The sequence below is a fragment of the Sphaeramia orbicularis genome, chromosome 19 (genome assembly GCF_902148855.1).
Source record: "Sphaeramia orbicularis chromosome 19, fSphaOr1.1, whole genome shotgun sequence".
Classification (NCBI taxonomy): Eukaryota; Metazoa; Chordata; class Actinopteri; order Kurtiformes; family Apogonidae; genus Sphaeramia; species Sphaeramia orbicularis.
In genome coordinates this window covers 30,704,747-30,725,953 of record NC_043975.1, presented here as the reverse complement: position 1 = coordinate 30,725,953, position 21,207 = coordinate 30,704,747, and the positions used below count along the sequence as shown (strand labels likewise).

Here is a 21,207-nt window from a genome sequence, read left to right as displayed (position 1 = left end):
GTCACCTACTTTCAATAGGTTTCTGCTCTATGCCAAGATGCATCCACAGTAAAATTTGGTGGAGATATGTCAATGCATTATTCAGATAATACGACAGACAGACAATAAAATGATTACAATACCTGGTCAATGGGTGAAAAACCACCTCTGAGGCATTTTGAAAGCAAAGGTAACAATTTAAACCAAACTAACCAATGCAATATAATGAAATTTATCACAACATAAAACTATATTATGACATTTGTTATTGTTTTGTATACCAGACCCGTTAGAAAAGAAACACCTGAGTTCAATGTGTCTCAATACTTTTGTCTATTTGTGTATGAGTTAGGCAATTATGCTATGAGGCTAACGATATGAGAATAATTTATTGGGAAAGTACATACACTGCAAAAGTCAAAATCCTACCAAGTGTATTTTTCTCATTTTTAGGCAAAATACCTCATCACACTTAAAATAAAACATAATCACCTAAAGAGTAACTTTTCAGAGAGATATAAGAACTTATTTTTAGACAACAGATCTTGAAAATCTTATTTCAAGAAATCTTGTCAAGATAATTTTCACTTGTTCCTTTGGCAGATTTTATTTATTTATTTTTTTTGCTTAATTCAAGATTTTTTTTTTTGCTTAATTCAAGATTTTTTGCTTAATTCAAGCAAAAAAATCTGCCAGTGGAACAAGTGATAACTATCTTGGTAAGATTTCTTGAAATAAGATCTATTGTTTAAAAATCAGTTCTTATATCTCACTGAAAAGTTACTCTTTAGGTGATTACGTCTTATTTTAAGTGAGATATTTTGAATAGAAATGAGAAAAATACACTTGATAAAATTTAGATTTTTTCCAGTGTATTATCATACTATTGTGCTGCATCTGTGAATTCCAGCTTTTTTGGAATAAATGCTTGGTGAATTAATATGGAGCTGCATTATAATTTTGGCATCAGAAAAAGGCCAGAGTCCCTGAGTGAATGGCCCTGCTGACCCGTACAACCACGTAACTCTAATAGTACTTATACTATAATACTAAATTCCATCTCTTATTTTGACTTAAACATCGGATTAATGCATAGGAAATTTTTAAGTGCTACTATTGCTGATTTTGCTGGAGTTAAGACACAAAGTGAGTGGTCCCAAAGCAGCAAAAACCACAGTGAAGGATTGTCTTTGGACAGTTCATTGAGGTTAAGGCAAAGGGAGGGTGGGACTGAGGACATCCTTTCTTAAATATGTCCCCGACTTATGCAGAAAAAGCAGGATAAGGTGTGGGTAAGCAACCTTGATGTAGTATTTTTTAGAATTCTGTTCATTTTCACAAAAAGTCATGTCTTACAATTATCCAGGATGCACTGCCACAACCTCGTAGCCCTTTTTTAATGTACTTGGTTATTTTTGTGATTAATTCTCTAAAGATCTAGAAGAGTCTGAAAGTCGCAATGAAACATATAATAGTGATGGAAGAAAAAAAAAAAGTAATGTTTGAATATTTTGTGCTCACTCTTCTCCCTCTCAGCTCTTACGAGAGTTGCTGTACCATTTTCTAAGCGCTACTCCGCTGGTGCTCGCCACAACGCACAGTGCGCCTCCGAGGCTCCACCAGGTCGGCGCACGGTTAAAGAAAATGAACTGGAAGATGAACGCCAGGACCACATCAACAGTCCTCATCAGAGCCACAGGTCCGGCCTTCTCGATCTGCAGGGCCTTTGTGAGGAAGGACTGACCGGCAATACCCAGGACCGCGATCAACATCAGCAACCAGCGATCGCGGCCACAGGAGGGAAGCTTCCATTCCCCAAGGACGGATAGAGTAATGATGCACTCCATGAGTCCAATGACGGCGTAATACCAGACAGAGAGGTAGTAATGAGCACTCTTTCCTATCTTGCGAAGAACAACAAAAGTGAAAGCAGCTCCAATTGCACCTGTGAATAAAGGAGAATGAGAATGGATGAAGAAAACATCACCAATAAATCAGAAAGAAAAGCATTTAAGATTTTAACGTAATACTGTTTTCAACCCATAAAGACCCAGCCCTACTTTTATGTCACTTCTCAAACGAAATTTTCTCTATATCTAACCTTTCTTTAGTGATTTATTGCCATTTATTACCTCCGCCAAGGAGGTTATGTTTTTGCCAGGGTTTGTTTGTTTGTCTGTTTGTTTGTTTGTTTGTCTGTCCGTTACTGTGCAACATAACTCAAAAAGTTATGGACAGATTTGGATGAAATTTTCAGGGTTTGTTGGAAATGGGATAAGGAAGAAATGATTAAATTTTGGTGGTGATCGGGGGTGGGGGGGCCCACGGGGGGGGGGGGGGGGGGGGGCACTGATCAGCCTTGGCAGAGGTCTGCGCTCTCCGAGTGCTTCTAGTTTATAATATTATCCTCTGTATTTTGTATTTTATTAGTATAAATCAGGTATTTTTCTGTATCTAATTGACTGATCATGAAGATGTTCATAAAAGCTCAGATTAAAGATGAGGTTTATTATATCAAAAACTGAGAAAATTGAAGAAAATGTGACTTTTTCAGTAAAATGTATCATTAACTGAACATAAACCATGCATTTCCATCCACTGTCATTGTTCAAACTCCATGGGTTTTACTGGTGAGTCAATGCTGTAGAAGATGATGGTGTTTCCACGTTCACTACGGTGCCTCTGAACGTCCAAATGGGTCATAACTGATGACCATGAAAAGATGACAAACTGTATTTTACGCCAATTATTTACATGGATTGATAGGATTAGTGGATTAACAGGTATTAAATATTTTATAATCAGTTGATGCTTTTGGTCGGTGATGCATGTTTGGGTCTTTATGGGTTAATCTTGCATGATCATTGCAATATCTATATTATAAAAGCCAAGTGGCCTCTGTGTGCGTTAGTGTGTGTGTCTCGGGATTCATGCAAAATCCATACAGTGCTGACTGCTGCAGTTTGGCATACTTATGCATTTTTGGTCAGGGAACAGACTAGCGAAAACGGTAAGTTGATAGGACCAATATTTTGGGATATATTAGTAATTTTGGAATACAATAGCCTTACAATCAAGTTGCTATGGCCAAAATGCTTTGGCGGGGACTGCTGGACAAATGTGGTAAAGCATGCACGAATACACAACAGCATAAAAACTACCACATCTAGAACCCCTGGATCCCCACAGGTCAACGCACCAGTATGTATATATGTTGTGTAAAATGTACGTTATAAACTGAATGTAATGATTTGCAGATTTCTTATACATATTTTTATTTTCACAATCGAATATCCTCCTGAGACCCAGCATTGCATTTTTATCATCTGTAGGGGACAAGAGTTTCACAGCTCTACTTACAAAAAAAAAATGCTGTCCACTGCAAAGGACATTCCATAAAAAACAAAATTAAAATTAAAATTACAATCAAAATTAAAAGTGTATCTGAAAAAATGTTGCATTCTACTTTTTCCAACAAAGATAATTATTTAATGTAAAAAAGCCAAAACATTTACTTTCCTGGGTCTCAGGAGGTTACAGAAAACAGAGTGAACGTATAAACTGAGATAATGTATCATTTTAAGCCAAAAAAAAAAGAGGTTAAAGTTGAATTTGATGCCTGCAGCAGATCTCCAAAAAGTTGGGATGGGGTCATTTTTCCCACTGTGGAGCACCCCCTTTTCTTTTAACAACAGCCCATAAACATCTGTGGACTGAAAAGAACGGTTGGAGTTCTGGGACAGTAATGTCCCATTTTTATGTGATACACAATAGGATTCTAGCTGCTCACAGGCCTTGTCCACTTTTCATTTCATGATGCTCCAAATGTGGTCAGTGTGTGACAGTTCCATCCAGACGACATCTGTTGGTTTTTGTGCATATTTTAGAAGACAGTTCTAAACAGAATACTGCATCAATTATAACATCATGGTTTTCTATTAGAAGAATCTGGATGCTCAATTGGAATGTGCGTCGTGCAGACCTTTCACATTTCACCTCCAGTTTTAGATGTTCACAGTTTGTTGTTAAAAGATCAGAGAACATAGCCTTGTCACAACTTTTTGGATCCAATGAAAATTACCCTATTTTTTCTTAAAGTTGTACATTTTCTCCTTTTCAACATTTTATACAGGGTGGGGAAGCAAAATTTACAATGAACATTTAGTTGTTTTTTCTCAGCAGGCACTACGTCAGTTGTTTTGAAACCAAACATATATTGATGTCATAATCATACCTAACACTATTATCCATACCTTTTCACAAACTTTTGCCCATATGAGTAATCAGGAAAGCAAACGTCAAAGAGTGTGTGATTTGCTGAATGCACTCGTCACACCAAAGAAGATTTCAAAAATAGTTGGAGTGTCCATAAAGACTGTTTATAATGGAAAGAAGAGAATGACTATGAGCAAAACTATTACGAGAAAGTCTGGAAGATACTATTAAAGAAGAATGGGAGAAGTTGTCACCTGAATATTTGAGGAACACTTGCGCAAGTTTCAGGAAGCGTGTGAAGGCAGTTATTGAGACAGAAGGAGGACACATAGAATAAAAACATTTTCTATTATGTCAATTTTCTTGTGGCAAATAAATTCTCATGACTTTCAATAAACCAATTGGTCATACACTGTCTTTCAATCCCTGCCTCAAAATATTGTAAATTTTGCTTCCCCACCCTGTATGTCTTCTGTTCTTTTAAAATAAAATGTAGGTTTATTAGATTTACATATCCTTAGAGTTTGTTTTTATTTACCTATTATTATTATTATTATTATTATTATTAATTACTTATTTTTCCACACTTTTTATGTGTATTTCTTTAATGATCATATTGATAATATATTGTCTAGTACATATTGTTCAAATTGCTACTCTAATTTTGTGTTAATAGAGTGTTTATATATATATGTGTGTGTGTGTGTGTGTGTGTGTGTGTGTATGTATGTATGTGTATATATATCTAGATATCTAGATAGATAGATAGATAGAGATATATAGATATAGATATAGATTTGCGCGTTGACCCATGGTTCCCTATGGGTTCTAGATCTGCTGATACAGTTCATTTCTTTACTGTCTTGATAAATTCCACTGGCATTTTCAATTGAATAACCTCTCAGCTGACATGTCTGTTTCCGCACATGAAATTTGACACCATGGCAACATGCCCCTGTTGTTTATTTGTTGCTAAGTAACCCACTTCAATGATGATTCTATGATTCTGGGCATAGCAACGCGATTGTACGACTATTGTATTCCAAAATTTCTAATATCTCCCCAAATATTAGTCCTATCAACCTATTTTTTTTCTGTTGTATTGATCATTTCTTTCCTGCTACTTTTTATTAAATTTGAGTGGAGTAACTGTAACATACAATAATTTCCCCCTGGGATTAATAAAGTACTCTGATTCTGATTGATTACACAGTGTCCAATTTTATATATTTTTTTAAGAATTGGGCTTATATTATGTATCAATAAAAATATTTACTGAACTACATAAGAGTGTTTTCTATGACACTGATGACCATTTTGAGTATTATTAGTATAAAAAAAATATTAAAATCCCATCACCCCCAAAACTGTATGAGTTCACCCAGTTGCCATGGAAACCTCAGTGTGGTTAAGGGAGTAAAATAAAATCCTAGAAACATGACTGAGTAAGAATTTTATCATTTCATATTTTCTCCTGAGTGAATGTATGTGATATAAAGCTATATTCATAAATTGTTTTATTACCTGCAAAGGCAGCGGCAGTCCCCTTAATGTGGTTGGTGTAGTTTCCCTCAATGCCACCGAGGTGTTTGCCAAAGAGGAATGGTGGTCTGGCGATGAGGATGACCCCAGTGAGAGTAAAAACAGTGAAGACACAGTCCCAGATTGTACATCGCTCCTTCAGAAATATCCAGGCCAGGAGGGAGGTAAAGACAGGATTACTGCAGAGTGTGGAAGTTGGACAGTGAGAATGAGGGATTAACAGAAGGAAAAAAAAACAATGTGTTATACGTCAGGTTATGTTTATGTTTTAAAGTAATTATTAAAGGGGTTATATATAGCACTGGTATTCCATACTCTCAACAGCAGGGGGAAGTCATGTACCACAATATTACCAAAACCACCAATAAATCAACCCTATTTAACAGACTGTATCACTCACAGAATAAAGTATAAAGCACATTGTTTACACACATCTGTATTATGGTATCAGCAAGTTTTCTTCACCTAAGAAAAATTCATAGACGCTTATTTTGTCAAAATAACACTGCGTCTTATGATCGTCACATGATGCATCAGCTGATAGTTTACATCAGTCTTTCTCAAATGGGGGTATCTGTACCCCCTGGAGTACATGGAAGAAGCCTGGGGGGTACTTGAAATTTTGGGGGGACAATACATTAAATAAGTCAAAACTGAAAACAAAATAAATAATGAGAATTAATGCTAAAATATAAAACACAATAAATGCATTTATATGATAGTTTTATTGTCAATCATCTTGTTTAAGCTTTGGTAACATTTTAAGAGCATTTCTATTTTCTATTACTCAAGATGAGTTAATTTGAGTAATTAAGTAATTATTTTTTTGTTGCTGAAAGGTTCATTTATTAATTAATGACCAATTAATTTATTTTTCTTTTATCAATGAAGCAGGGAACTTTTGAGTTTATATTTTGCACACAAAATGTATTTTTAAAGATTCGGTATTTTTAATATATTACAGTTAAGCATATGTTGTTGTCTGTTTACAAAGTTTTGGAAACACAGTAACAAATTTTGCCAAATTTTTTTCAATCAAAAATGTTGAAGCGAGAGTTGGGGATGCTTTGCTAAAAAAAAGGTATAATTCAGGGGGTCCTCCACTGTAAAAAGTTTGAGAACCACTGTTTTACATTAGAGCACTTTCAGCTTCTTCACAGTAAAACCATAAATCACCTGTTTGCTGTACAGTTTGTGTCGTCAATAACTGTGGATCAACAAACAGAAACTTAGCAAAGATAATAACATCCCATAATAACTTTAAACCTTCATAAGCCTCATAATCAAACTCACACATGTAGAAGAAACACACATTTTAGTATCAAACTCCATTCTTTTCATTTAGAGCAGTACTTGTTGCTTTTATCACTCTGACACTTTCTTTGACTCTGAGCTGGTTCTTGGTGGTTCTCATCACATCTTATTACTTTCTGACACTTTTGTTAAAGTTGCCATGGTGTTAGTTTTCTCTCTGTTGCGCCGCATTATGTAATAATGGCACAATTTGTAATATAATAATTTTTCACCTCATTTTGTAATAAAGCCGCATTTTGTAATAACATGCTGTAATTTGTAATAAAATTCTTGGATGCATTTTGTAATAAACTTTGGCGCATTTTGTCAGTAATACTTAGTGCAGCTTTTGTCTCTAGTTTGCAAACACATTCTCCACTGATTTAGGTTTGACCAATGAAACATCGTACTAGTTTTTTAAAATGAATTCTAATTAAGCTGGAAAGCTTAATGTTGTTCTGCTGGTAATATGGATTTTCCAATTAAGGCATCAATTTCAATGGTTGTTCAATCGTTTATTACATAATGCACCAACTTACTACATTTTCTTTTTTTAAAAAAAGGGTTACACCCAGAATTTGTATTAACTGTTACAATACATAACACGTTTTTACAAAATGCAGTAAAGTTTATTACAAAATGCATTCAAAAATTTTATCACAAAATGCAGCATGTTATTACAAAATGTGGTGTAATTACATAATGAGGTGAAAAAATATTAAATTATTACATATTGCCCCATTATTACATAATACGGCGCTACACTCCCTTTAGTGGTCACATAAATCCCCCAACCCACTGGTATGAATAGATTCAGTTCATCTCTATAATCCAATACACTTACACATACATTAATCATAATTACTCTAAACATTTTAATGATAATTTTAGGGATTTATAAATATTTGACAGGAGTAGTACTACATATAACCCCTTTAAAATGTGTCCAAAAAGATATTCAAGTAGTAATTGGTAGAAAAGACATTGGTAGCAGTACAGTAACTCATGTATAGAATCCATCTATTTCTATATAACTTTCACTAATCAACAGTTAATGAAGTTTCTATCTACTCTCACCTGAACATGATGACTGTGGCATCTGCCAGCGGCATCTGCTGAACGGCATAGAAAAGCATGATCATGGCATTGGAACCAATGAAACCACGAAGCACCAGATATATACGTTTATCTCTGGGACCAAGGAAACCTGTCCTGGAGGAGCAGAGATATGAGGATGATGGATGCGTATATGGATGAATGGATGGATGAATAAAATGGATAGACAGAGGTGTGCAGTATTATCTTGAATTTCAGTAAGCGATGGATGGAAAAGGATGATTAATTCAATGGACAAAGGAACTGGAGAACTGAAGAGGCAGATGGGCAGATTGAGGTAATATGAGAGTGATGGATAGATGGATGGACTGATGCAAAGATCAAGGAACAGAACAGATGGGTTGATGAATGAATGGGCAGAAATGAGTGAATGAATAAAAACAAGCGTTGCAGTCTGGAAATTATATGATTAGTCTTCTGTGAGTAACTATAGGACAATTTGTTTGAAAAAAGGTCAGTCACTGTGAAATGCCGTCTTTGACTGTTAAAAGTTGTCAAAATTAAATGCCCTAATGCCTACATGTGAGCTTCATTAAAATAGAAAATAGTAAATAAAATAAATAGTCTGTGGGTGAAGTCAGGGGAAGGTTAAAGGTACGGGAGACTTTCAAGACCAATTTTTCATCAAATCGGTCAAACCTCAGTCATATCCTCAGTATCAGGAATCTGTAAGTCTTTCTGTGATTACTCACCTGAATCTCTTGCATTACGGTGAGCAATTTTGACGTGCCATCCACCATAAACAAACCCGTGTGTTTGCAAACAGAGTCGGGAAGTAACTCGGGCGTCTTCGGAATTTTGTCGCGACGTGCATTGTGGGAAGCGAAGGCTCGTGCCGCCGCCTGACAGCAGCAGCACGAGCACATGATATTATATGGATGAAACACAACACGGAAACGGCTGGAGGAATATGCATAGAAGGAAGGGAGCTCTAGCTGTTTCTGCATCGTCTATAGCATCTGCCGCTGCCAGACAGCGGCGCCAACTGGTGTTTCCCACAATGCACGTTGCAACAAAATTCTGAAGATGCCCGAGTTCCCTCCTGGCTCTGAATGTAAACACACGGTTTGTTTATGGCGGATGGCAAGTTGAAATTGCTCACTGTAATGCAAGAGATTCAGGTGAGTAATGACAGAAAGACTTACAGATTCATGATACTGAGGATATGACTGAGGTTTGACAGATTTGATGAAAAATTGGTCACGAAAGTCTCCAGCACCTTTAACATCTGGTCAAAAAAATTAAATTACAATAGTTTACACTAAACTTATATTTTTGGGTAGGTAATTACTTATATATTTGGGAAAATGTATTTTGAAATGAGAAAAAAATTGTGAAAAAAAAATTTGAGTGTGTGCGTTCAGTTTTTAAAATTAATAAATGCATATATCTATGCAAAATACATTTGAATATAATGTTAATATTATTTGTATGTTGTAAAAATTGTAAAAAAAAAAAAATGTATATGATGTTGATAATTCAAATAAAAAAGGTTTAATTTGATATTTACTTTTGATGTCCATCTGTGACGCTGCCATTTGTCAAAACTCTTGCTATTTAGATATGATCAAATATTTTTTTCCTCTAACCAATTATTAGGTCGTAAAATAGAAGGTTTAAGGTATACACTGAATACATTTTAGGATGAAAATGTCATAGGAACTTCACTTTTGAGAACTTTGTAATTCTTGCAAAAAATAGTTGTTAATTTTTTTTGTCCATCCGTGACACAGTAGTTTTTGATATTTTTCATTTAAAAATAAATAAAATAAAATAAAATAATTAAAAAATGAAACTACATTTTGCCCTTTGAGTATGTTTAAGATGACATTTAGACCTTTTCTAATTATATGTAATATTTGTCTTAAACTTGTCTGGTGCAAAAGTTATGAATCAAAAAGTAGTGGGATGTCCATCTGTGATGCCTTTGACCCTGCCCCTGTGCTATTACCCATAAAGGCCCAAACATTCTAAAACCGGTTTGTTTAAAGCCAGTTTGTCTAACAATTTTGGGCAGTATGATAATGTCAGGCTGGAGGGAGGGCCCATTTTCTTGTTTTCTGGGAGTGTGAAGCTTGAGTAACTCAAACTTCCGAATGATTACCTACAAAACTGTGGACTGGAAAAGACCTTGTGGCAAAACACATTTGCTGAGTTTTGGAGCGTCAAAGTGGGAAAACACACATTGAAGAGCAGTGTGTTCAGCAGAATTTGGGCTAAACTGACTTTAATGCTCATTATCATTAGTCACATTTTTAACCCATAAAGACCCAAACATCCACCGGTGACCAAAATCATTTACTGATATAAAAAGTTAAATACTTGTTCATCCACTAATCCTATCAATACATGTAAATAATTGGTGTAAAATACAGTTTTTCATCTTTTCATGGCCATCAGATATGACCCATTTGGACATTCAGAGGCTCCGTAGTTACCGTGGAAACACCGTCATCTTCTGCAACATTGATTCACCAGTAAAAACCATGGAGTTGGATCAATGACAGGAGTTGAAGACCCTTGTTCTTACATTCATTATTAATATATTTGCTGAAAATGATACTTTTTCATCATTTTTCTCTGTTTTTATAGATTAACCTTTGAATTTTCTGTGAGTTTTAATGAACATCTAGAAAATTAAATATAAGAAAATATGATTTATAGTGAAAAATGCAAAATACAGAAGATAATATTATAATAAATGACAATAAATAACTTAAGAAAGGTTAAATATCTATTTGGGAAGTGACACAAAAGTAGCACTGGGTCTTTATGGGTTAATCTGTTTATTTGTAGATTTAAATGTTGTGTTTTATGATGAGTATACAGTATATTCCAAGACACCAGTCAATAGAATGTTGTTTTAGAGGATGAATAATACATGTGGGAAAGCATTATTTAAAACCCTCCCAGTAATGAAGTAGCAGAGTGTTGTTTCTACCAACAATAACAAGGGGAATAATACCTTTAGCTCACAATATTTTGACAACTCTAACTTGTTTGAGCAGCGACTGTATGTTAAGACTGAATAATTATGTTTGAAGCCATCTGCGGCTTAGGTTTTTAATTATTGTATAGATCGTATGAATCCATGTTAAACCTACAGTTTCAGTCAGTGAAAAACAGAAAAGTGTGATTTTTTTTTTTTTCTGTTTTGCTTACTTGTGGTAAATGAGCAGCGGCACAACAAACAGCATCTGGAAGAAACAGCGTAGGGCGCTGATCTCTATGGCGTGGAGTCCCTCGATGGTTTTTACTAAAAGAGCAATGATGGAGAAAAAAACTGTGGACAGGAAAGCGTAGAACAAACCCAAACCCGGACATCTCTTTGGTTTGTCTGAACCTGTGGGAATAAGAGAGAATACAAATAGTGAGGATAGAGATATTGATCCACATTTAATGTAAAAAAACATGTAAAAACTTGATTTATGCTTATGTTCACTGCAAAAATCAAAATCTTACCAAGTGTATTTTTCTCATTTCTAGTCAAAATATCTCATCATATTTAAAATAAGACATAATCACCTAAAGAGTAACTTTTCAGTGAGATATAAGAACTTATTTTTAGACAATAATCTTGAAAATCTTATTTTAAGAAATCTTACCAAGATAATTTTCACTAGTTCCATTGGTAGATTTTTTTTTGCTTGAATTAAGCAAAAAAAAAAAAAAAATCTTGAATTAACCCATAAAGACCCAAATATCCACCAGTGATCAAAAGCATCTACTGATCTAAAATGTTTAACCCATAAAGACCCAGTGCTACTTTTATGGCACTTCCCAAATGGATGTTTACTTAATAGTTTACTTAATAATTAAATAAATAATAAATAATTAATTTTTAGTTTACTTAATAGTTCTTAAGGGATTAATTGCATTTATTATAATATTATCCTCTGCATTTTGTATTCTTTCAGTGAAATTCATGTATTTTTCTTTATTTAATTCACTGACCGTGTAGATGTTCATAAAAACTCAGATTAAAGTTAAGGGTTATTGTATCAGAAACAAAGAAACCTGAAGAAAAACTGACTTTTTCAATAAAATATTTCATTAACTGAATATGCCTCCATCCACTGTCTTTTATCAAACTCCATGGGTTTTACTGGTGAATCAATGTTGTAGAAGATGATGGTGTTTCCACGGTAACAACGGAACCTCCAAACGTGCAAATGGGTCATACCTGATGACCATGAAAAGATGACAAACTGCTTTTTACACCAATTATTTGCATGTATTGATAGGATTAATGGATTCACAGGTATTAAAGTTACATCAGCAGATGGTTTTGTTCGACGGTGGATGTTTGGGTCTTTATGGGTTAATAACCTTAGAGCCACTAATCCTATCAATACATGTAAATAATTGGTGTAAAATGCAGTTTTTCATCTTTTCATGGTCATCAGATATGACCCATTTGGACGTTCAGAGGCTCCGTAATGAACATGGAAACACTGTCATTTTCTACAACACTGATTCACCAGTAAAACCCATGGAGTTGGATCAATGACAGTGGATGGACACACTTGTTTTATGATATATTTTACTGAAAAAGTCAGTTTTATTCAGTTTTCTCTGTTTTTAATACAATAACCACTGACTTTAATCTGAGCTTTTATTAACATCTATATGATCAATACATTAAAAATTGGGAAAAAAAAAACTGATTTTCACAGAAAAAATACAAAATACAGAAAATTATTTTATAGTAAACGGTGTTGATTAAATCACTTAGGAAATATTAAATATAGAGAAAAAAATAATTTGGGAACTGCCACAAAAGTAGCACTGGGTCTTTATGGGTTAATTGTCACGATTATTAGAAACAGAGAAAAATGAAGAAAAACTAACGTTTTCAGGAAATATTGTATATTATTAACTGAACATAAACCAAGTGTCTCCATCCACTGTCATTAATCCAACTCCATAGGTTTTACTGGGGAATCAGTGTTGTAGAATTAAAAATTGGTGTAAAATACAGTTTGTCATCTTTTCATGGTCATTAGATATGACCCATTTGGACGTTCAGAGGCTCCGTAGTGAACGTGGAAACACTGTCATCTTCTACAATATTGATTCACCAGTAAAACCCATGGAGTTGGATCAGTGACAGTGAATGGACACACTTGGTTTATGTTCAGTTGAGAGATTTTACTGAAAAAGTCACTTTTTCTCAAGTTTTCTCTGTTTTTTGATATAATAACCTGCAAATGTAATCTAAGCATGATGACTAAAGTACATAATAAGTAAAATAAACATAGGAAGATACCTGATTTTCACGGAAAAAACGCAAAATGGAGAGGATAATACTATGATAAATGGTGATAAATCACTTAAGAAAGGTTAAATAGTGTTGGAGGGAATGCGGACAATTTGATGTAGATCACACACATCTTTTGAAAATGTGATAAAATAACTGTGTTTTGGGAGATGGTGTGTGGAGTGCTACAACAAATAACAGGGTGTGAGATTCCAATGTACTGATATACTGTATTTGTGTAACTTGTTTGATTGAAATGTAGTGGAAAACAACATATACTTGGTTAAGGTACTTTTAGTGGCTTGCAAAAAAGCTATTACAAGGAACTGGGGAAAGACAGAACCACCTACAAAGGACCAATAGATTGCATTTATTGAAGGAATATATACAATGGGAAAAATAACTCACAAACTGTGATTAAAAAAGCACAAATGGACAAAAAATTGAATAAATGGACTGATTACAGAACTCAGGATGGTGGAAGGACTGAATAATGTGAATGTAGAGTCATCTAGTGTACCCAAGCAAGGTTTGTTCATTTTTTGTTGTGTTTGGTGACTATGTGTTTATAAAATTTCAATAAAAACTTAGGTGGAAAAAAGAAAGGTTAAATAGAGAGAAAAATTAATTTGGGAACTACTACAAAAGTAGCACTGGGTCTTTATGGGTTAATACAGTGAGGATTAAAGAATGTTTTCACACTTGCTATGACCCAGATAAAAACCCAGTCCAAACAGAGAATGGTGTAATGTTTTCAAATTGTATCAGTAGAACAATACACTGGTGTGTTGGTTAAGATAATATTTCATTCCAAAGGTCACTCAAGAATCTATCTTTGTGTTATGTGAGCTATTGATTTTTTCTTTTCTTTTTTCTTTTTTTAACCTAAACTACGTTGGTTTTACAGCCTTAACCCAGGTCAGTGGCCGTGATGTTCATCCTCCCTAACTTTGAGTCATCATCTCAGATACACGGGTGTATTTCTAGTGAGTATAATGCATTGTTGCGACAGTGTTACATTAACATTATACTGTACTGCTCAGTTTTGTTTTGACTTTTGTCATTTACCTAGAATTAAAGGACAGCTGTATTGAGTAGATAAATAATACATTAAAGCCAAGCACTACTTTAAATGCCATAGAAAATGACAACAGATTAAAGCATTATTTAGTTTTCTTGTTTTTCTTATGAACACTTGAGAACATTTAATTATAAAAGGGATTAGTGTCTTTTATTTCCAGTCCAATAGTTCTTCTTTTGTTGTACTACATTTTTCTAAAGACACATGCTGGTAGATAAGTATGTTTAACCCATAAAGACCCAAACAGCAACAAGCGACCAATAGCATCTACTGAGCTAAAATGTTCAATAACTTCTGATCCACTTTTTCTATCAATACATGTAAATAATTGGTGTAAAATACAGTTTGTTGTCTTTTCATGGTCATCAGATATGACCCATTCGGATGTTCAGAGGCTGCGTAGTTACCATGGAAACACCATTATCTTCTACAACATTGATTCACCAGCAAAACCCATGGAATTTGATAAACAGCAGTGGATGGAGACACTTGGTTTAGGTTCAGTTAATGATAGATTTGCTGAAAAAGTCACTTTTTCTTCATTTTTTTTCTGTTTCTGATATAATAACCATCAACTTTAATCTGAGCTTTTAAGAATATCTACATGATCAGTAAATTAAATATAGGAAGATACCTGATTTTCACTGAAAAAATGCAAAATGCAGAGGAAAATATGATAACAAATAATGATCAAACACATCAAAAAAGTTAAATATAGAGAGGAAACTATTTTGGAACTGCCACGTAAGTAGTGGGTTAAAGTATTTTTAATTTAATTAATTAATTAATTAATTAATTAATTTTTTATTCATCACTTCCTTTATGGCAGGGGTGTCAAACTCATTTTAGTTCAGCCCAATATGATATGAAATGGGCTGGACCAGTAAAACAATTACAATGAAAAAAGTAAAATCACATTATGAAAACGTTTACATTTACAAACCTTCCTTAAAAGTGTGAATAACATAAACAACCTAAAATGTCTTAATATATATAATTGCAATTTTAACAATATTATGTCTCAGTTTATCATTTACACATGTGTGTTACAACGTACAGATCACAGTGGATATACAAATACACAAAACATTTAATAACAGAGAGAATATTGGTAAAATTGCACTTACTTCTCTTAAGACATTTCAGGTTAATCACATTTTTTGTGAAAGTATAGTTTGTAAATGTGAACGTACTTCTGCTTTTACACTACTACTATTATTATGATGGTGTTTTACTGGTCCAACCCATCTGAGATCGAATTAGTCTGTATGTGACCCCTGAAATGTGAAAATGATTTTAACATCCTTGATTGTTAACCCTATAACGCCAAATGTATCATTTTTTATACATGAGTTTTGAAGCCCTATACATGATCAGTGTGATATTTTTTTTCTTGAAAAACCTGATGTATACAATTAGATACATGCAATACACAGTTAATCCACCAGGGGGGAGGAATTTGTTCCCCAGAGGCCTTTCCAGTGACACTACAAGACTGTCATTAACCCTGTCATGCATGAATTATGAGAACCTTAATAAAGATTTTTTTCCTGAGTGTTTTTATTAGTCGTATTTTATTTGTTTTATAGGCATAAAAAAACAATGTGACTGAAAATTTTCTAATGAACCCATTTTTCATGGAGTTCCACTCAGCTGGACACCATGCGTTTAATTTTTGAAGCAAAGAAATATATATTTACTGATATACTGTGTGAAAACTATGAAATAAAACATTTTTAATGCTGCTAATCTGATGTTTCCTCACATTCTAACATACTCTAATACTACTTATTACTCGCTTCATGGAGATAATATGCAAAAAAAAAACCTTTTTGTTAAAAACAAAAGCTGTTAATTATAGTCTAATCACAATAACAAGCAATTGATTTACACTCAAACACGTTACTGCAGATCAGGTTTATCAAGAACAGCAAAGTTACAGTAATGGTATGAATTGCAGTGTATTATGGGATGGTGCATAAGCGTCCGCTGTGTTGGCTGATACGGAACTAAAACAACAAAACCCATGAATATAAAAGAGAACAGCTGGAAAATAGCTGTCTACTGTAGTGACCACTATGTATGAATGGGTTAATGAGGAAGGAGGCAGAACTTTGCCAATTTTGAAAAGGAATTACCAATTTGTTAGACATGTTTGTGTTATATTATGTTTCTGTTTGTTTAAAACTAATACTATTTGAGCATTGAGACCCGATGTATCAAATATGATACAAAATTGAAACTCACACATGGAAATTAATATTTGAAAAAAAATGTTGTGGGTTGTTCAGAAGGACCAATAAAGGCTACAGTTTCAAAGAACTGGAATTTTCTGTCAATGATTTAATGGCTCAGGCTTTACAGCACCGGTGTCAAACATGCAGCCTGGGGGCCAAATCCGGCCCACCAAAGGGTCCAATCTGGCCCATAGGATGAATTACACTGAAGATATTAACAATCATTGGTGTAAAAATAATTTTAATTCAGGTTCCACATACAGAACAAATAAATCTCAGTTGGGTCAGACCAGTAAAATATTATCACAATAACCTATAAATAATGAAAACTGCAGATTTTATCTTTGTTTTAGTGAAAAAAAGTAAAATTACAAGAAAATGTTTATATTAATAAACTATCCTTTTACAAAAAATGTGAATAACCTGAACAAATATGAACAACCTGAAATGTCTTAAGAGAAATACATGCAATTTTACCAATATTCTGCCTGTTACTAAATGTTTTCTGTATTTGTAATTGTAAGCTAAGTTGTAATGCACATGTGTAAATGATAAACTGATAAAATGAGGCAGAATATTGTTAAATTGCACTTGTTTTTCTTAAGACATTTCAAGTTATTCATGTTATTCAGATTTTTAAGGAAACTCTATAGATGTAAACATTATCATAATGTAATTTAACTTTTTTCACTGTTATTATTTTACTGGTCCGGCCCACTTGAGATCATACTGGGGTGAATGTGGCCCCTGAACTAAAATGAGTTTGATACCCCAGCTTTACAGGATCAATATCTCTGGTGTTATTTTTTCATTTCACAAATTCATCCCACAGGCCGGATTGGACCCTTAGGCGCACCAGTTTTGGTCCACGGACCGTATGTTTGACACCTGTCCTTTAAGCTGGGGGTGTCAAACTCATTTTAGTTCAGGGGCCACATTCAACTAAATTAGATATGAAGTGGGCCGAACCAGTAAAATGATATCATAAGAATATATAAATAATGTCAACTCCAAACTTTTCTCTATGTTTTACAGCAAAAAAAAGTAAATTTACATTATAAAAAGGTTTATATCTGCAAACTATCTTTTCAAATGATGTGAATAACATGAACAAACTGAAAAAATAGGTGTAATTTTAACAATATTCTGCCTCAGTTTATCATTTCCACATGTACATTATAACTTACAGATCACAGTGGATCTACAAATACACAAAACATTTAATAACAGGCAGAAAACTGATAAAATTGTACTTACTTCTCTTAAGACATTTCAGGTTGTTCATATTTGTTCAGGTTATTCACATTTTTGCGAAATTATACTTTTAGTGTAAATACATGAAAATATATACATTTACAAGGAGAAAAATTTGGAGTTGTCATTATTAATATGTTATTATGATAGTATTTGACTGGTCCTGCCCACTTAAGATTGAATTGTTCTGAATGTGGAACCTGAACTAGAAGGATTGTTAACCCTTTTATGCATGAATTATGAGAACCTTAGTCAAGATTTTTTTTTCCTAAGTGTTTTTTAGTGTTCCTTTTTAGGCACGAAAAAACATTGCAATTGATTTTTTTTTTAAATGAACCTATTTTTCATGGAGTTCCAAAAAATTGTCCATTCAGCTGGACATCATGTGTTTAATTTTTGAAGCAAAGAACCATGTCTTTAAAATGCAAGGTCAGAAAGTGATATACTGTGTGAAAACTATGAAATAAAAACATTTTTAATGCAGCTAATCTGATGTTTTCTCACATTTGACCATATTTCCAATTATTATAGCAATTTATTTACACTCAAACATGTCACTGCAGATCAGGTTTATCAAGAACAGCAAAGTTTCAGTAATGGTACAAATGTCAGTGTATTATGGGATGGTGCATAAGTGTCCACTGTGCTGGCTGATATGGAACTAAAACAACAAAACCCATGAATATACAGGGTGGGGAAGCAAAATTTACAATGAACATTTAGTTGTTTTTTCTCAGCAGGCACTACGTCAGTTGTTTTGAAACCAAACATATATTGATGTCATAATCATACCTAACACTATTATCCATACCTTTTCAGAAACTTTTGCCCATATGAGTAATCAGGAAAGCAACCATCAAAGAGTGTGTGATTTGCTGAATGCACTCGTCACACCAAAGGAGATTTCAAAAATAGTTGGAGTGTCTATAAAGACTGTTTATAATGTAAAGAAGAGAACGACTATGAGCAAAGCTATTACGAGAAAGTCTGGAAGATACTATTAAAGAAGAATGGGAGAAGTTGTCACCCGAATATTTGAGGAACACTTGCGCAAGTTTCAGGAAGCGTGAAGGCAGTTATTGAGAAAGAAGGAGGACACATAGAATAAAAACATTTTCTATTATGTCCATTTTCTTGTGGCAAATAAATTCTCATGACTTTCAATAAACTAATTGGTCATACACTGTCTTTCAATCCCTGCCTCAAAATATTATAAATTTTGCTTCCCCACCCTGTAAGTATGAAAGGTTAATATCTTAGTGCAATTTTTGCATTTCACAAATTCATCCCACGGGCCGGATTGGACCCTTAGGCGGACCGGTTTTGGTCCACGGACCATATGTTTGACACCTGTCCTTTAAGCCTTCCAAACATAGCCCAGTCTTTCTTCCTCATACCTCATACTACAGGAGTTTGACACCTTCCTGGTTTGTTACCACAGAAAAAAAAGGTCGGGAAAAAATGAAAGCCGGAGCTGAGTGGAAACCAGCCTAGTCATCCATCCTCTTAAAGGATGATGTAAAGGTTAAGCTGGTTTACAACAGCCTGCACTCATCGAACCAAACAATAGACGGAGCCCACCTGGAGCTGTGCACATATGGGTCACATACAGGCTGCTAGAAGAGGGCAAAGGATCCCATAACAGGCTTTTGTGCTTTCATTGTCATTATCTTTGTTCGCATATGGAGCCTCAGGTCCTCAAAACAACCCATGACTGTTCTAAAATGACAGTAAATTCAGAACAGAAGTAGTTTAAGTTCACATTAGTGTGTCTTTAACAGGACTGATTCTCTAATAGGCCAATAGCCTGCACGTGATGTGAGCATTAATACGATACGTTACTCTGTTCTCTAACGTAAGCCCACGCAGGAAGCGCTTACTTTCCCGGCTGTTCCTTCACTCGTGTGCGTGTTCTTTTTTTAAAAATAATGTTTACAAACAGCTGATTTTTATGACCTAAATCCGACTTTTAAGGCCGGTGTCACTCCGCGCGCGGCTCTACCTTTCCGTGCGCTCGTGGCTGTGACGCACGACGCCGGTGGGCATAGTCTGCTGTCCACGCGGTGCTTTCTTGTCGTCTCCTCAGCATCATCATCATCCTCATCATCATTATTCCATCCGGACGACACGTTGGAGTTCCTGTGCAGATGGACTCTCTCTGCTGTCCCCTCAACGTCTCGGTCGTCGTCGGTGTTGCGTTCACGGCTGTCAACTTTGTGGAACACCACGGTGACGCCGTCCTCTGCCGTTAAAGGCCGCTCGTGCGCGCAGTGGTTACAGTCTCCCATGGTGAGATGTGAGGGCTGAGAGGCAGCATGCCTTCCACACACACACCCACCACTGTCCGCCGGCGGTTCCCTGAGTGACTGACAAGACAAGGTTAATGACTAACCTTGACGGCAGGATCCCAGCTCCCATGCACTGGTTTACTTTACCCACAGGGGGGCAGAACTGATCCCACAGCGACTCTGTTGGACAACTAAAACATTACCCAACGTTCACGCCCCCAGCAGGGAGGTGATGGTGGAGGAAGCAAACACACCTAACACAACATGCTTAGTCACCTCTGAAAGCCTCATATCTGCATCTGAGCCAGTATGTTTAGGAAAAGAGCCAAGTATCAACTGATCTAATACTGTTTAATCACATCTGAACCACTAGTTCTATAAATGCAGTTAGATTATTCAGGTTAGATGCAGTTTTACAGCTTTTCAACATCACCACAAATGTCCTATTTGGACAGTCAGAGGCTCCAAAAAAGTTTTACAGTAAAATGTGCAGAGAAATCCTCATATTTTCACCGATTTCATCATATTTGTGAAAATGTCCAAGTATCTACTGATGTAATACTGTTTAATCACATCTGAACCACTCATTATATACAGGGTGGGGAAGCAAAATTTACAATATTTTGAGGCAGGGATTGAAAGACAGTGTATGACCAATTAGTTTATTGAAAGTCATGAGAATTTATTTGCCACAAGAAAATTGACATAATAGAAAATGTTTTTATTCTATGTGTCCTCCTTCTTTCTCAATAACTGCCTTCACGCTTCCTGAAACTTGCGCAAGTGTTCCTCAAATATTCGGGTGACAACTTCTCCCATTCTTCTTTAATAGTATCTTCCAGACTTTCTCGTAATAGTTTTGCTCATAGTCATTCTCTTCTTTCCATTATAAACAGTCTTTATGGACACTCCAGCTATTTTTGAAATCTCCTTTGGTGTGAC

The 21,207-nt window shown here is 34.8% G+C and overlaps 1 protein-coding gene across 1 annotated transcript; it reads right to left on the bottom strand.

The window, feature by feature from the left end:
* Positions 1-856: 856 nt before the first annotated feature.
* slc35g1 (solute carrier family 35 member G1) lies at positions 857-20,675 on the bottom strand. Its single transcript, XM_030163133.1, has 5 exons — positions 19,980-20,675; positions 11,308-11,488; positions 8,107-8,241; positions 5,719-5,915; positions 857-1,924 (listed from the first exon to the last, which is right to left on the bottom strand). Exons 1-5 carry the CDS (start codon positions 20,263-20,265, stop codon positions 1,512-1,514), a joined length of 1,212 nt encoding a protein of 403 aa, XP_030018993.1. The 5' UTR covers positions 20,266-20,675; the 3' UTR covers positions 857-1,511.
* Positions 20,676-21,207: the final 532 nt, after the last annotated feature.

Coding starts and splice junctions, on each gene's coding strand:
- slc35g1 (XM_030163133.1), bottom strand. CDS start 20,265: ATGGGAGACTGTAACCACTGCGCGCACGAGCGGCCTTTAACGGCAGAG. Junction 5,916..8,106: donor GCCACAGTCATCATGTTCAG/GTGAGAGTAGAT, acceptor CACACTCTGCAG/TAATCCTGTCTTTACCTCCC. Junction 1,925..5,718: donor GACTGCCGCTGCCTTTGCAG/GTAATAAAACAA, acceptor CTTTATTCACAG/GTGCAATTGGAGCTGCTTTC.